Source organism: Aquarana catesbeiana, linkage group LG05, assembly GCF_042186555.1.
Source record: "Aquarana catesbeiana isolate 2022-GZ linkage group LG05, ASM4218655v1, whole genome shotgun sequence".
Classification (NCBI taxonomy): Eukaryota; Metazoa; Chordata; class Amphibia; order Anura; family Ranidae; genus Aquarana; species Aquarana catesbeiana.
Window position 1 is genome coordinate 557,196,478 of NC_133328.1, and position 16,475 is coordinate 557,212,952.

Sequence of the window (16,475 nt, forward strand, 5' to 3'; positions counted from 1 at the left end):
AGGTAAATTGGAGTAGGGAATGATTAAAACCCTGCAAATAATTGGCAAGCATACCAACCTATAACTGGCCTTTGCAGCAAGGTGCACGCGAAAGGGCGATGTGTTGTGTTTTGTTTTTTTTTTTGTTGTTTTTTTTTTTTTTTTTCCATAGTGTGTCCCATGGTGAAGGTTTTCCTTCACTTCCTGTCCTATCAACACCACAAGAAGTGAGAGGAAATCTCTTCAAAATGAGAAATCTCTTGACCGTTGTCACCAGAACATGTGTCCCCTTTGTAATATATTCCCTCTATTCCTGTTTTGGTCATTGATCGTCTGAACAAATAGAGTGAATCTCCTTAATGGGCACACAGACAGCAAAAAAAAACCAGACACAGGTTTAAAATCCTTCCCTACACTATCCAAAACTGGAAGAAAAACAAGTTTTAGATACGGGATCATTTTGGGAGTGGGTGCAAGGTGTTGAAGGGACAGGACTGGAAGTGAAATTCAGGTACTTACACTAGTTGTATTAAAGTACTTTTAATGACTTATTAACCGGTTCCTGACCGGCTCACCTCTATTTACTGGGGCAGAATGGCTCCCCTGCATGAAACCCCATACCCGTACGGAGTTTCCTTTTAAGAGCCACCAGAGAGGGGCACGCACCCGCTGCACGTGGCCGGCGATCGCGTGCACGAGCACCAGCACAGGGATTTGTGTGTGTGTGTGTGTGTAATCACACAAATCCCTGTGCTGTCAGAGGAGAGGAGACATGTCATTTGTTCCTAGCAAGTAGAAACAGCGATATGCCTCCTCACCTACTCAGTCCAATCCCCATACAGTTAGAACACACTGAGGGAACACACATTTAACCCCTTGATCGCCCCCTAGTGTTAACCTTGTCACCACCAATGACATTTATACAGAAATCAGTGCATTTTTATTGCACTTATCGCTGTATAAATGTCAGTGGTCCCAAAAATGTGTCAGAGGTCTCCGATGTATCCATTGCAATGTTGCAATACTGCTAAAAATCGCAGATCACTGCCATTACTAGTAAAAATAATAATAATAATAAAAATGCCATAAATCTTTCCCATAGTTTGTAGAAGCTTTAACTTTTGCGCAAACCACTCAATATACGCTTATTGCTGGTTTTTTTTGTTGTTTTTTTTTTCTACCAAAAATATGTAGAAGAATATATATATTGGCCTAAACTGATGAAGAAATTTATTTTTTAAACATTTTTGGGATATTTATTATAGCAAAAAGTAAAAAATATTTGTGTTTTTTTTTTTTTTTTTCAAAATTGTTGCTCTTTTTTTGTTTTGTTTATAGCACAAAAAATAAAAACCACAGAGGTGATCAAATAGCACCAAAAGAAAGCTCTATTTGTGGGGAAAAAAAGGATGCAAATTTCGTTTGGGTACAGCATTGCATGACCGCGCAATTACCAGTTAAAGCGACGCAGTGCCAAATTGTAAAAAGAGCTCTGGTCAGGAAGGGGGTAAAACCTTCCGGGGCTGAAGTGGTTAATGAATTCAGGGTTGCATTATTTTGTGTCTTTTATATCTGCCTGTAGTTCAGATTTAATTATATGCTGTGTTCCTTCTCAGAAGAGCGAGTTGCTTTCAATAACACTGTTTTACTGTATCTGCAGAGTAAAATACGCAACCAGGAGATGGTGGCAGAAGAAGAAAAACAAAAAACTGTGCAAATACAGCTTCTAAAACAAGAAAAGTCTAAACTCATTTCACAGCTCACTGCCCAGGAGTCACTGATCGATGGATTAAAAGCTGAAAGGAAAATATGGGGACAAGAGCTCACCCAGCAAGGTAAGATCATTATATTGATGTGTAGAACATAACGTGCAATTTCAAAGAGTTTGCTACAATCTGCTTCTCTTAATTCTCTCAGATCTCACTTGTGTTTTGCTCGTCTCTCTTCTGGGATTTTATACTGAAAGTAATTGTGTCACGTACCTGGTCCTGAAGCCGAAATGCTGAGAGTGCTCTCCTTGCAGCAGAGTGCTTGGTGTCCCTGAAGGTGGAAACAGGGAACACCAAGCGCAGAGCAGCAGGGATTGCCAGCTGTGCTACAGATGGGAGATGCAGGTGTAAAGATCTCTCTGTAGGTGGCCACCAGATGAGGTGAGCAGTAGGACCCAGTGGAGCTGATGATTGTGCAGACTGCACACAGCAGGAAACAGGTTGCAGTGGAGATTGCAGCAAGCTGGATTCAGCAAGTATGGATTGCAGGCTGGAGCAACAGGTAAGTACTGCAGGTCGGTACATCAGACTGGGTACTGTGGGTAGGCACCAGGGTATATCACAGCAGACAGGGTGAAGCAGGGAGCATAGTCAGGAAATGATGCCAAGGTCGGTAAGCCAGTGGTCAGCAGACAGAAGAACAAAGACGTGGTCAGGCAAGCCGAAGTCATACACAGGACAGGAGACAAGCAGATCCGTGGGCAATCCGAGGTCAGAGCTGGGAGAGCGACAAGAGATATCCAAGGGCAGGCCGGGTAGTAAACAGGAGATCAGAAGCATACACACAAGAGCAGGAAGCTGAAGACCAGTCAGCCATGCCCATGTGCTGCAGTCACTCTTTTAAAGGCCAGAGGGCACCAGGATCTGACAAGCGTTGCAGGCGCCAGCATCCACACGTCTTCGCCATGGTGAACTTGCATTCACAATACGTGTGCGGGTGTGGCCATATTGGAAATTGCCCACTGTGCCAGTGGGCAACTCTCCTCCGTCTAGTCTCCTGACAAATTGATACTGGAACCAATAACATGATCAGGCACTGCAGCTGTATTGTGTGCTCTGAATAATGTTGTGATTCAAATGGACTTGTCTCAAGGTGCATAATGTAGATATTGTAACCTATTGCTTTTAGTTATTAATCTACTGATTGTGTATCCCCTCTGCCCTTTGCTCTGTATTATAGGTGTCTCACTGGCTCAGGATAGAGGAAGGCTTGAAGCTAAAATTGAAGTTCTTTCGACAGAGATAGAATCCCTGAAAAAGCAAAATGAGCGTGACAATGATGCATTAAGGATTAAAACAAAAATGGTTGAGGATCAAACAGAGACTATTAGGAAGTTAAAAGAAGTGAGTAATGTTTCCAGTGACTGCTGCTGTACACTAAACCTTTTAATCAGAAATATACATTCCACAACAACCTATTTGCTCTATTGCAATCCATTGCTCTAAGAACTATTGTACCTGAAGGGCTGAACTACACTGCTTCCGAGCACCACGAATCAAAAACGCTATCTAATTTCATTTTTAATATTCAAAGCGAACTTCCCAATCCATTCATGTCTCCAGACTTTTTGTTGAGAAATCATTTTTTATAAACACCCCCCTAGCATTTCTAACCGTGGCCATCTTGAGTAAATCATTTACTTCCTGTAACCCTTCTGCCCTTAGCTCAGGCATGCAGGCAGGAACATGTGCTTAGCTGAGAGAATCCCTCTTGAAGACTCCTGAGATGTATGACATTATTTGCCTAGGCCTGGAAACCAGGAAGTAACTGAAGAAATGTAAAAAAAAAAAAGTTCAAAACAAGTACATAGGAAAGTATATCATATCTGTTTACTAATGCTAGCAGCATAAGGATTAAAAATAGTCAGCGTTGATTTAAAATGTGAAGTTCTGCTTTAAGTCTGCCAAACACTGTAGAAACCAAGAAACAGGTTGACCTTGTTGTTTAAAGGGGATCTTAGGGGAGTGTCAACCCCCCAATGCCACTTTAGTGAGATTTCCCACAGAGGAGCAGGGCTGTCCATACAGTTCAGAAACTGCATATTGGATATGCAGTTTATAGGAGGGTGTATTGTTTCCCCACTCATATTAATAGTACAAAACTGCAACTTTGGTATGTGGAGCATCATCTGCACTTTACTTCTTATTGTTTTATTTCTTAAGAATTCCTGATGAAGCTTCTGATTTGGAAGTGAAACCTGTTGGGGTTTTTTTAGGTTTACTGTTTAGCACAATTTTTAAGGATGGCACTGTGACTTCTCGGTAAATGTTGTGGTGGTTTCCATGGTCACCAAGAGGACTTGTAGTGCAGTTTGGTACTAGTAGGCTGGAACAGTTGGCATGCTGGGCATTAGGGGGTGCAGACAATCCCTTCAGTAGTCACTGTTTATTTAGTCTATTAGTCTATGCCTACTAATATAATTGAGGTTGAATGTAGTTACCTCTTTATATACCTGCAGAATGTGTAATTCCTGCATACTGACACATTTTCAGCTTTATGTGCTCATTATATTTGACCTGTCAGAGAAACCTCCATGAATTACAATAGTGGGAGTATTTTCCCAGATACTATTGAGGTTATACTTTCAGTGCTATTTAATAGTGGATGTATCTAAGATTTTGTATATATGTATTACAGCCCAATAAAAGTTATGTTTTAGCCCCCAGTGGTTTTGATGCGTGGGTTGAGTGCATGTCCATTTTTCCTGATTGGCTAGTATTCCACTTATGGGGCCCATATGATTCTGATATTAGACTTTCTTATTGTCAGGGGCTGCAAGAGAGAGATGAACGCATCAGAAAGCTGCATGCACAAAATCTCGAGATGGAGAAAGTATTAAGAGAGCAGAATGATGAAAGAGCAATACAATTACATGAGCTGAAAGAAAAGCTGGAAAGGCAAACAGAAAGAAAGGAGGAAATCAAACTGCAGCTAGAAGAGAAGGAGGCTGAGCTGGAAGATGTGAAGAAAGCTTATAGGTGATTAAGCAGCCTCTGGAGCAGAGGTTTTAGTAAATGTAGCATGTGCTGTTTGATGTGAAATCTGTGCTCATTTGAGGCATTTGCGCTTTCTATTCATAGTGCAATGAATAAGAAGTGGCAGGATAAAGCAGAATTATTAAGCCAGCTTGAAACGCAAGTCAGGCAGATGAAAGAGAATTTTGATGCCAAGGAAAAGCGACTGATTGAAGAGAGAGACAAAAGCCTTCAAAACCAAAAGTGAGTATAAAGCTATGCTGGATTTAAACTTTGTAAAGGTTTGGTGAATCCCACTTTATATCCAAATGGTTAGTAGCCTGTTTTATGTGTAATATCTGTCTATTAGGTACTCCTCTCTGCTTCCCTGTACAATTACTTTGACAAACTATCACTGCTTGATGCTTTTGTAGAGTATCTTGATGCATTGTACGTCCCCTTGGCAAGCTCAATATTATTGGCATAATATGTGTTTTTCAGTTAATACACACTTAGCCTCTTAGTGGCTGTAAAAAGTCCACACACCCCTGTTAAAATGTCAGGTTTCTGTGATGTAAAAAAATGAGACAAAGATAAATAGTTTGAGAACTTTTTGTGACCTATAAACTATACAACTCAATTGAAAAACACACTGAAATCTTTTTTTTTTTTTTGGGGGGGGGGTAAAAATAAAAAAACTAAAATTATGTGGTTGAATAGGTGCACACCCTCTTATAACTGGGGATGTGGCTGTGTTCAGAATTAAGCAATCACATTCAAACTCATGTTAAATAGGAGTCAGTACACACCTGCCATCATCTAGAGTGCCTCTGATTAACCCCAAATAAAATTCAGCTGTTCTAGTAGGTCTTTCCTGACATTCTCCTAGTCACATCCTACAACAAAAGCCATGGTCCGCAGAGAGCTTCCAAAGCATCAGAGGGATCTAATTGGATATTAGATATACCATGGAACACAGTAAAGACAGTCATCATCAAGTGGAGAAAATATGGCACAACAGTGACATTACCAAGAACTGGACGTCCCTCCAGAATTGATGAAAAGACAAGAAGAAAGATGGTCAGGGAGGCTGCCAAGAGGCCTACAGCAACATTAAAGGAGCTTCAGGAATATCTGGCAAGTACTGGCTGTGTGGTACATGTGACAACATTCTCCCGTATTCTTTATATGTCTGGGCTATGGGGTAGAGTGACAACACGGAAGCCTTTTCTTACAAAGAAAAACATCCAAAGCCTGGCTAATGTGTTTGAAAAAACACATCTGAAGTCTCCCAAAAGCATGTGGGAAAATGTGTTCTGGTCTGTTGAAACCAAGGTTGAACTTTGTGGCTAAAATTCCAAAAGATATGTTTGTCACAAAAACACTGCATATTACCAAAAGAACACCATACCCACAGTGAAGCATGGTGGTGGCAGCATCATGCTTTGGGGCTCTTTTTCTTCAGCTGAAACAGGGGCCTTAGTCAAGATAGAGGAAATTATGAACAGTTCCAAATACCAGTCAATATTGGCACAAAATCTTCAGGCTTCTGCTAGAAAGCTGAACATGAAGAGGAACTTCTTTTTTCAGCATGACAACAACCCAAAGCATACATTCAAGCATACATTCAAATCAACAAAGGAATGGCTTCACCAGAGGAAGTTTAAAGTTTTGGAATGGCACAGCCAGAGCCCAGACCTGAATCCGATTTGAAAATCTGTGGGGTGATCTGAAGAGGGCTGTGCACAGGACAAGTCCTCGCAATTTGACAGATTTTTTTTTGCAAAGAAGAGTGGGCAAATATTGCCAAGTCAAGATGTGCTATGCTGATAGACTCATACTAAAAAAGACTGAGTGCTGTATTAAAAGGTGCTTCAACAAAGTATTTATTTAAGGGCGTGCACACTTATGCAACTATATTATTTTAGTTTTTTATTTTTACTTCCCTCTACCTAAAAGATTTCAGTTTGTTGTTCAACTGGGTTGTACGGTTTATAGGTCACATTAAAGGTGGAAAAGGTTCTGAAATTATTCATCTTTGTCTCATTTTTTTTTTAAATCAGAGACCTGGCATTTTAACAGGGTTATGTAGACTTTTTATATCCACTGTCTATAAGAACTGTTGACTGAGAGCAGTTCATGTAAGCTGTGTACACACAGGCACCCAAGCAGGGTGTTTTGTGCACATTCCTGACATGTTTCAGTACTCTCTGAATCCCAGGAAAAAGGCCATATAGTTCAGTCCAAACAAGCCCTCTCAGCCACAGGAATAGGAACAGACAACTTGCTGTTCTGCATCAGGCACCTGTACGTACCAGGCTCGAAAAACTGGATCATTTATGTACCAGTCCCAGTTGGTTTACTCTGGAACTGTTCTCTTTTGAGTGTGAAGTTGAACTGTGGTAAATTCCCACTGTGGATCCACCAGTGACTCACTTTAACAGAGATGCCACTATTTTTTTTTTTTTTTTTTTTTTTTTTTTAATAAACCTCCAGGAGGTTTATGCCATAATGTGCTATTGTGCACTGCCTATTAGCACATTATGGCAGACTTCCCTGTCAAACCAGCCCTCCAGCGCTGTGCTGTCACTGCTTCAGCCGGTCCTGGGTGCTTCCACCTTTAATCTGTCTTTTTTCTGGGGTCCCTCTCTCGGGCCACTTCAATGTATGTGCCTCAGTAACATCACTCCCACGCATGCACACAGGAGTCACTTCATCACGGCACAGAGCAGTTAACGTAATTGTGGTCTGAGCTGCGCATCTGTAGCTCTGATTACATTACTGTTGACAGGCTGGAAGAAGCATTTAAAACAGAAAAGAACACAAAGATCTCTTCTGTTATAAAAACGGTCTGTCAGTAGTTTTTAATTTTTTACTTTAATATTGCTGTAATCTGCCAAACCATGCCAGAATATGATAGTTCCCTTGAAAAGAATCCTCATCTGCAAGGGTAGATCTCTCTTTCATGGAGTGTGTGTGAAACAAATGTTTGGAGTTTTATGCGTTAGTTGTGCTTATGTCCTGCATGAGTCTGATGTTCATACAGATGCACAGAGCAGTTGTGCTGCAGAGAGACTTATGCCATATCCAATGAGCATCTGACTTGTTTGGCCTTCAAGGGAAGATGTCTCTTCAGCCCTGCACTTGACCCTATGATTAGTAATGCAGCAGGGGGCCAGAGTCCTGCTTTAGTGGAGGGAGTCTAGATGGAGGTCAGCTGAAGCTTGCCCATTTCCTTTATTTACTTCTGCAGTGGGTGTTCACAGGCCCTTAGAGTTTGATTTCCACTCAGATGTCCGCTAACACCTCCAAAAAGCCTTCATGAAGGCGAGCCCCCACTTCTACAGGGGGAAGTTTAGTGTGCATCCTGGCGGGTCCTTGAGTAGTTTGCCTGTCTAGCATTCAGGTGCAGAGAGCCCTCCTAGCCCCTTTTTAAGCTAAGATCAAGTGTAGTATCTGTTCTTATCAGTTTCCAGGAGGTGGTGCTTGCTTCCGTCCCTGATCTACGGTGAAGTGGAGAAGGGATTGCGGTTGCTATGCAAAACCTGCTGGAGTAAAGGTGACCTGGAGCGGTTTGTAGCCAAAATGGAAGCCTTCTGATGGGGATGGAGAACCACAGGGTCTGATCCGGAGGGTCGGGTCCCTGGCCTTTTGGCCTAGATTGGAGTAGTTCTAGCTCCGGTCAGTTTTTCGGGAGAAAATGCTTACTCCTCCTTCGGGGGGGAGTGGTTAGTATTTCCCGAATGAAATTAGGCAGGAGGGATGAAACGACGGTGAGGCCTGATGGTAAAGGGCTCTCACCAAGCTTCCTGAACTCCAGGCCTTCCTGGCTGGGATGGGGGCTGCTGTGGTCTGGGCTGGGGCTCAGGGTTGCACGAAAAGCCAGTGGTGAATGTGCCCCTGAAGTGGCAGTTTAGGGGTGCCGTACAGTCAGTGTTTCGGCACTTGATTTATGGCACCATGGTCACTTCGCCACAACATACTTTTTTCGCACCTGCTTCTAGGGCCGAGCCTTTTGGCTAGGACCAGGGGAAATTTTTATTCCTGGCTGGAGGGCCGGCCATTGTATTACACAATGGTCACTTTTCACTCTCCCATCTTCCGTCTCCTTACTTTCTTTTTATTTATCCCCGTGTTTGTCACTATTTTTGTGTTTTTTGGTTGATGTGTATACACGTTTGTCACTGTGTGATGAGTAGGGTGTGGGTCCTGGGGCCTACTCTAAAAGTCTTGGGAGGGGGTGGATAATAGGCCTTCTGGCCTGGTTTGCCCTCTCTCATGGGGCCTCCCTTCGGGGGAGTCCCACCTATTACTTGGGTGGGTCTGTTTTGGCAGACCTTCCAGAGAACGGGGGTCCGTCTGGTTTCGGCTAGATGGACTCAAGTGAAGTACCTCAGTCCCTGTCTGGAGCCTAACGCCCCAGGGATCAGGGTAAGGTCCTTCCCTAGTGGAGGATCAGTGTAAACACCCGTTACACGTTTTTGTGTTTCACTCTTTATGTGTGTGCACTTTTTTTGGAACTGGGTGGAAGTTTTTGGGTGTGTTTTGCATGCTACTGGCTTTTCAAAAGAAAAAAAGCTTGCCCAAGGAGTCACTCTTTATGTGCGTGCACTTTTCTTTCTCTGACATCACGGGACACAGAGCCACAGTAATAACTGATGGGTTATGTAGGTACCACTAGGTATTGGACACTGGTCACACCCTAATCAGGAAGTTCAACCCCCTATATAATCCCTCCCCTTCCAGGGATACCTCAGTTTTTTCGCCAGTGTCTTAGGTGTTGGACGTGTAAAGATGTCCTGTGCTGAAGCTCCAAAGGAAATATCCTGATATCCTATACTGGGGCAAGCCAGGCGAACCGGATCCATTCAAAGTGTCCTTTCATGGCCGAATTGGATGGTACCCGGGCCTCGTGTCAAAAGAAACAAGGTTTTACCTGTAACGCTTCTCTTTTTAGAGAGCTGGACCCCGCAGATCAGAAAATGGCTTTAAACCTCCTAATTTCTGGCTGGGTGCTTTACAGGGCCAGAACTGTGGATCCCCCTATTCGTAGGGGGCCCCAGTCTCTGACGTTTTTTTTAAACGGAGCCCACCGTGAGAGGTGAAGATTGGGTCTGTGTATACAGAATCCTGCGGCTGGATAAGGTAAGAGGAGATTCCACAGAATTTTTGAATTCTAGTGGGTTTTCTCCTTTAAGGTAAATGCGTTCTATGCCTATTGTGACCACCGGGGGGCTGCCAAGAGCACATACCTTCTCATGCTGTTTTCTGTCTCAGCGTTCGGCGCTGCACAGGCTCTTCCGACCGGTTCCAGGTAGGATGGATGGGGGATTTTCTCATCTGGGATTTTCCCGCCAGGCTAGGGGGAGGCTACAGGTGTGCTGTAAGGCGGTTTTACACCGCACTGTCGCTGCCGCCGCCAGGCCGCCATTACAATGCAGGCCCCATTACTGCCGCCTCCTCCTTTCTTCCTCCACCCCCAGCCTTCCTCCATGCTTGTCAGGAAGGGTCGGCTTGCGCGGGAAGCGCTTGTTTTTTCGAAAAACGGCGTGGGGGGGGCGGGGCGGGGCATTAGCACAGCATCAGCGTGCTCAGACGCCCACAGTGCCAGAAAGCATGGCTATTTAAAGCACACTTTACAGGTGCTCTGAGCCTTGGAGGGACACAGAGCTGACAGTCACATGTAAGGTGGGACAAAGGCATTCTCCTAAGCTGCATTTACTAAGGTAACACCAGACTGGGCATTTGGTAGCAGGGCTTTGCCGGACTACATCGCTCAGCAGTCAGTGTTCATTTTTGGATACCTCACACCTTGTTGCTTTGCACTATGGGTAGAAGAGGTTCAAGTAACCCCAGAGCCAGAGACACTAGGGGATCTCGGTCAGGTTCTGAGGACCCCCTTTCTGCTACATCCTCCCCCCCCCTGAGGGGCCAGGGATGGCTAGCCAGGGAGAGCCGTTGGGGTCAGGGGCTGTACCTGCTTCCGGCACTTTAGCCCCTGTATACATTACACAAGAGGTTTTTTCCTCAACCATTTCTGGGTTAGAGGAAAGATTAATTGCCGTGATTACAGCTTAACTCAATGGAAGAAAACATACTAGGCCTTCCTCTGTTTCCCAAGACCCTCAGACAGAGGAGCTCTGGGATAAAGGAGATGAATCCCTTTCAGAGGATCAGGATGGGACGGATGATTCCTCTTCGGAGGAATCAGGTGGAGAAGGGACCCTCTGCGACTTCCCAAGAGGAGAAAGTCTTAGTACAGATCCTTACTGGATTGGTCCGCTCCACATTTAAGTTGCCCGTACCTGAATCTGTTAAGGAATCTTCATCTTCTTTGGGGTCGCTGAAACCTTCTCAAACAGCGCATGCTTTTCCTGTTTATAGTTTACTTGAAAAGCTCCTTTATTCTGAGTGGGATCACCCAGATAAGCGATTTCTTCCGCCGAAAAGGTTTTCAACACTTTATCCTATGGAAGAAAAATTTATTAAGATGTGGGGAATGCCGGCCATTGATGCGGCCATTTCCTCTATTAATAGTAGCCTGACTTGTCCTGTAGACAACGCTCAGATGCTCAGGGATCCTGTGGATAAAAAGATGGAGTCCTTATTAAAGGATGTTTTTTTCTTAGCAGGATCAGTGGCTCAACCTGCAGTAGCAGCGATTGGAGTCTGTCAATACTTAAGAGACCATGTTAAGCAGGTCATCAAAGTATTACCTGAACAACAGGCCCAGGGGTTTGCTAACCTTCCAGCGGCCTTATGTTATGTTGTTGACGCCATCAGAGATTCTATCATGCAAACCTCTCGCCTTTCACTTGGGTTGGTGCATATGCGTAGAATCTTATGGTTGAAAAATTGGTCAGCCGAAGCACCATGTAAGAAGCTCTTGGCTGGGTTTCCTTTTCGTGGTGCAAGGTTGTTTGGAGAAGACTTGGATAACTATATCAAGAGAATCTCTTGTGGGAAAAGCACTCTCTTACCTGTTAAGAAGAAGAGTAAGCGTCCCTCTTTCAAACGGACTCTTTCCCCAGCGCCAGGGGCATCAGCCTCCAGGCAGTCACGACGGCCTCCTCCGTCTGGGGCAAGAAACAAGAGCCAGCCCCAGGGACAAAAGAAGTCCTGGGGGAAGAAGTCTTCTAGACAAGACACTAAGGCCTCTTCATGAAGGGGCGCCCTCGCTCGCTCGAGTGGGGGGAAGACTGCTGCAGTTCTCAAGGCTCTGGCAAGAGGACTTCCAGGACAGATGGGTAATCTCCACTGTAACCTTAGAGTACAGGCTGGAGTTCCAAGAATTTCCCTCTCCTCGTTTCCTCAGATCAAGTGTTCCCAGAGAAGAAGCAAATGCTCCTTCTAGCGTTAGAGCGACTTTTGTCGCAAGAGGTTATTATGGTGGTTCCCACAAAGGATCAAGGATTGGGCTTCTATTCCAACCTTTTTATGGTCCAAAAACCAAATGGGGATGTCAGACCCATTCTTGATTTAAGGGATCTGAATCGATTCCTAAGTGTTCAGTCCTTCCGCATAGAATCAATTCGGACAGTAGTCTCCATCCTACAAGGAGGAGAATTTTTGGCATCGATAGACATCAGAGATGCATATCTACATGTGCCCATTTTTCCTGCTCATCAGAAGTTTCTACGCTTCGAGTTAGGAGGGTGCCATTTCCAGTTTGTGGCTCTGCCCTTCAGGATAGCCACTGCACCTCGAGTGTTCACAAAGACCTTGGCTCCTCCTCTGGCCAGATTAAGGGCTCAGGGTATAACTGTTATAGCATACCTAGACGACCTGGTCTTGATAGACCGGTCGGTAGCCTCCTTGAATGGGAACTTGAGGACCACGGTCAAGTATCTGGAACACCTAGGTTGGATCCTCAACCTAGAAAAGTCTTTCCTAAAACCAGTAAGAAGACTGGAGTATTTGGGTCTGATCATAGATACGAGCCAGGAGAAGGTATTTCTTCCTCAGGCAAAGATCACTGCTTTAAGGGAGCTGATTCTTGACAGTCAGGACCAAGAAGGGTCCTGTCCGCCGTTGTATGAGGCTGCTGGGGAAGATGGTGTCTTCATTCGAAGCAGTTCCCTATGCTCAGTTCCATTCAAGACTACTGCAACACCGTATTCTGTCGGCCTGGAACAAGAAGGTTCAGGCATTAGACTTTCCGATGCACCTGTCGCATGCGGTGCGTCAGAGCCTCAATTGGTGGCTCATACCCGAAAATCGGCAGAAGGAGAGGTCCTTTCTACCGGTTACCTGGACGGTGGTAACAACAGATGCCAGTCTGTCAGGTTGGGGAGCATGTCTGGAATAGTCTGCGATTCAGGGGCTATGGTCCAAGACTGGGAGGACCTTACCCATCAACATTCTGGAGATCCGGGCGGTATACCTTGCCCTAAAAGCCTGGACTATCAGGCTACAGGGTTGCTCGGTCAGGATCCAGTCCGACAATGCCACAGCAGTGGCTTATGTCAATCATCAGGGAGGCACCCAGAGCCAAGCAGCTCAAAAGAAGGTGAACCAGATCTTAGTCAGGGCAGAGATGAATGTGCCATGCATATCAGCAGTTTTCATTCCAGGGATAGAGAACTAAGAGGCGGATTATCTAAGTCGCCAGCAGTTACTCCCGGGGGAATGGTCTCTGCATCCCGACGTCTTTTGGGCCATATGCCAAAGATGGGGGGGTCCCGGATGTAGATCTCTTTGCATCCCGATTCAACAAAAAGATAGACAGATTTGTGGCAAGAACGAGGGATCCTCTTGCATGCAGGACAGATGCGTTGGTGATTCCGTGGCATCGGTTCTCACTGATTTATGCATTCCCGCCTATTCTGTTACTGCCACGACTGCTTCGCAGGATCAGGCAGGAAAGGAAGTCGGTACTTCTGGTGGACCCCGCTTGGCCCAGAAGGACTTGGTATGCAGAAATAGTGAGGATGACGGTGGATTCACCGTGGACCCTAGCGGTACGCCCAGACCTGTTATCTCAAGGTCCAGTGTTCCATCCTGCCTTACAAACGCTAAATTTGACGGTTTGGCTATTGAGACCCACGTTCTGAAGAGTCGTGGGCTTTCAGGTCCTGTCATATCTACCTTGATCAATGCAAGGAAGCCAACTTCCAGAGTGAGTTATCATAGAGTCTGGAAAGCTTATGTATCCTGGTATGAATCCAGGGGTTGGCATCCCAGAAAGTATGTCATGGGTAGAATTCTTGATTTTCTACAATTAGGATTAGAGATGAAGCTGGCCTTGAGTACCATCAAGGGCCAGGTCTCGGCCTTATCAGTATTGTTTCAACGGCCACTTGCTTCGCATTATTTGGTCCGAAACTTTATGCAGGGGGTGATGCGTCTTAATCCTCCAGTTAAGGCGCCCCTAAACCCCTGGGACTTAAACCTGGTTCTGTCGGTGTTACAGAAACAGCCTTTTGAACCAATACGTCAGAATCCTTTGATCTTGCTGACAAGGAAACTAATTTTTCTGGTAGCCATCTCTTCTGCTAGAAGAGTATCAGAATTAGCAGCTCTTGTACACAAGGATAAAGTGGTGTTGCGCCCTCATCCTAATTTTTTACCGAAGGTGGTTTCAGGTTTTCATCTAAACCAAGACATTGTTCTGCCTTCCTTTTTTCTAGAGCCCTGTTCTCCGGAAGAGAGGTCACTACATTCTTTGGATGTAGTAAGAGCAGTCAAGACCTATCTGGAAGCAACTGCTCAGATTCACAAAACGGATGTTTTTTTCGTGCTGCCAGAGGGTCCCAATAGAGGACAGGCAGCGTCAAAAGCTACCATTTCTAAATGGATTCGACAATTGATTATTCAGGCTTACGGTTTGAAACTGAAGATTCCTCCGTTTCAGATCAAGGCACATTCCACAAGGGCTATTAGTGCTTCTTGGGCAGTGCATCACCAGGCCTCTATGGCTCAGATCTGCAAGGCCGTAACCTGGTCTTCAGTCCACACATTCACCAGATTTTATCAGGTGGATGTGAGAAGGCATGAGGATATCGCCTTTGGGCGTAGTGTGCTGCAGACAGCGGTACAAGGTCCTCAGGTCTGATTGCACCCTACTTGCTTGTGATTGCCCCCCCCCCCCCCTCAGTTGGCATTGCTTTGGGACATCCCATCAGTTATTACTGTGTCTCTGTGTCCTGTGATGTCCGAGAAATTAAAAAAATCGTATTTTCTAACAGCTTCCCTGTAAAATCCTTTTCTTTCGATGGACATCACGGGACACAGAGGTCCCGCCCCTCTTCTAATAAACTTATATTGCTGTGCTACAAAACTGAGGTATCCCTGGAAGGGGAGGGATTATATAGGGGGTTGAACTTCCTGATTAGGGTGTGACCAGTGTCCAATACCTAGTGGTACCTACATAACCCATCAGTTATTACTGTGGCTCTGTGTCCCGTGATGTCCATCAAAAGAAAAGGATTTTACAGGTAAGCTGTTATAAAAAATCCAATTTTTTTGGCACCGGGTGGAGTTTTTGGGTGTGTTTCACATGCCACTGGCTTTAAAAAAAAAAAAAGTTTGCCTAAGGAGTTTGCCCTAGCTCCAGCCAGTTTTTCGGGCTCCTCTTTAGCAGGGGGGGGGGGGGGCGGTTAGTATCTCGTGAATGTAATTAGGTAGGAGTGATGGGAGTGATGGTTGAGCCTTTATGGGGTCAAGGGATCTCCCTAAGCTCTCAGAACTTCAGGCCTTCCTGGCTGGGGTCGGGGCTGTGCTGACTGGGCTGTTGGTCAGGGTTGGGATGAAAAGCCTGTGGTGAATGTGCCCCTAAAGTGGCAGTTCACTGTGAGTGAGCGTCACTTTGATTTATAGCACCATGGCACCAAGCCTTTTGGCTAGGACCAGAGGAATTTTTTATTCCTGGCCGAAGGGCTGGCCATTGTATTGCAAAATGGTCACTTTTCACTTCTCCCACTTCGTTCTCCCCCACTTTCTATTTATTTACCCTTTGTCACTTTTTTGTATCATTTTGTTTGATGTTGCACGTTTGTCACAGTGTGAGTAGGATGTGGGTCCTCAGGCCACCCTGAAAGTTTTGGGAGGGGGATGGACATGGCCTTCTGGCTTGGTTCGTCCTCTCTCATGGGGTCTCCCTTCGGGGAAGTCCCACCAAGTACTTGGGTGGGTCTGTTTCGGCAGACCTTCCAGAGAAAGGGGGTCTGTCTGGTTTCGGCCAGATGGACCCAGTGAAGTACCTCAGTCCCCGTCTGGAGCCTAACACCCCTGGAGATCAGGGTGAGGTCGTTCCTAGGGAGGATCAGTGTAACACCTATTGCATGTTTTGTGTCACTCTTTATGTGTGAGCACTTTTTTTGGCACCGGGTGGTGGTTTTTGGGTGTGTTTCACACACCACAGGCTTTTCAAAAAATGTTTGCCCAAGGAGTTGATAAGGCTTCATTTTAGGTACCAATCAGTGTAGTGAAAGGGATATATAGCAAATTCTATAAACTTTCGCCATCTGGCAAAGAAGCGCTGAGTAGATCGAAAATTCAATATGATGGTGTCCAGCCTCTCTAAGTTGAACAGCGATAATAGCATTTGTTTTATCGCCAGAAGGCAAGGTGGTGAAAGTTTTATCCAGTTACTTATAATCACCCTGCAAGCCACCAGAAGGCATAGCTGGGTCCATTGTGAAAGGTTGTGTGATGTCAGAAGTCGGCTTTATGGTTCATTGGAGTAATCGCATTCCCGAAGGTCTGACTGCCTGCAAGATCTGGATGAATCGGGAATCACTGGGTTCCAGTGTTGGCAACTACCCATCACTG

At 45.2% G+C, this 16,475-nt stretch overlaps 1 protein-coding gene across 3 annotated transcripts in view; it reads left to right on the top strand.

The window, feature by feature from the left end:
- LRRCC1 (leucine rich repeat and coiled-coil centrosomal protein 1) overlaps positions 1–16,475 on the top strand; it is a 104,740-nt gene that overhangs the window by 68,002 nt on the left and 20,263 nt on the right. For 2 of the 3 annotated variants that reach the window (XR_012244544.1, XM_073631895.1), the window contains exons 15-18: positions 1,640–1,814; positions 2,929–3,092; positions 4,519–4,727; positions 4,830–4,967. Coding sequence is in view for 2 of the 3 variants with exons in the window: in XM_073631895.1 (XP_073487996.1) it covers positions 1,640–1,814; positions 2,929–3,092; positions 4,519–4,727; positions 4,830–4,967 (686 nt within the window). In the remaining variant the exon portion in view is untranslated. Of the gene's footprint in view, positions 1–1,639; positions 1,815–2,928; positions 3,093–4,518; positions 4,728–4,829; positions 4,968–5,592; positions 6,313–16,475 lie in introns of those variants that run through there. The other variant, XM_073631896.1, reaches the window with a different exon arrangement.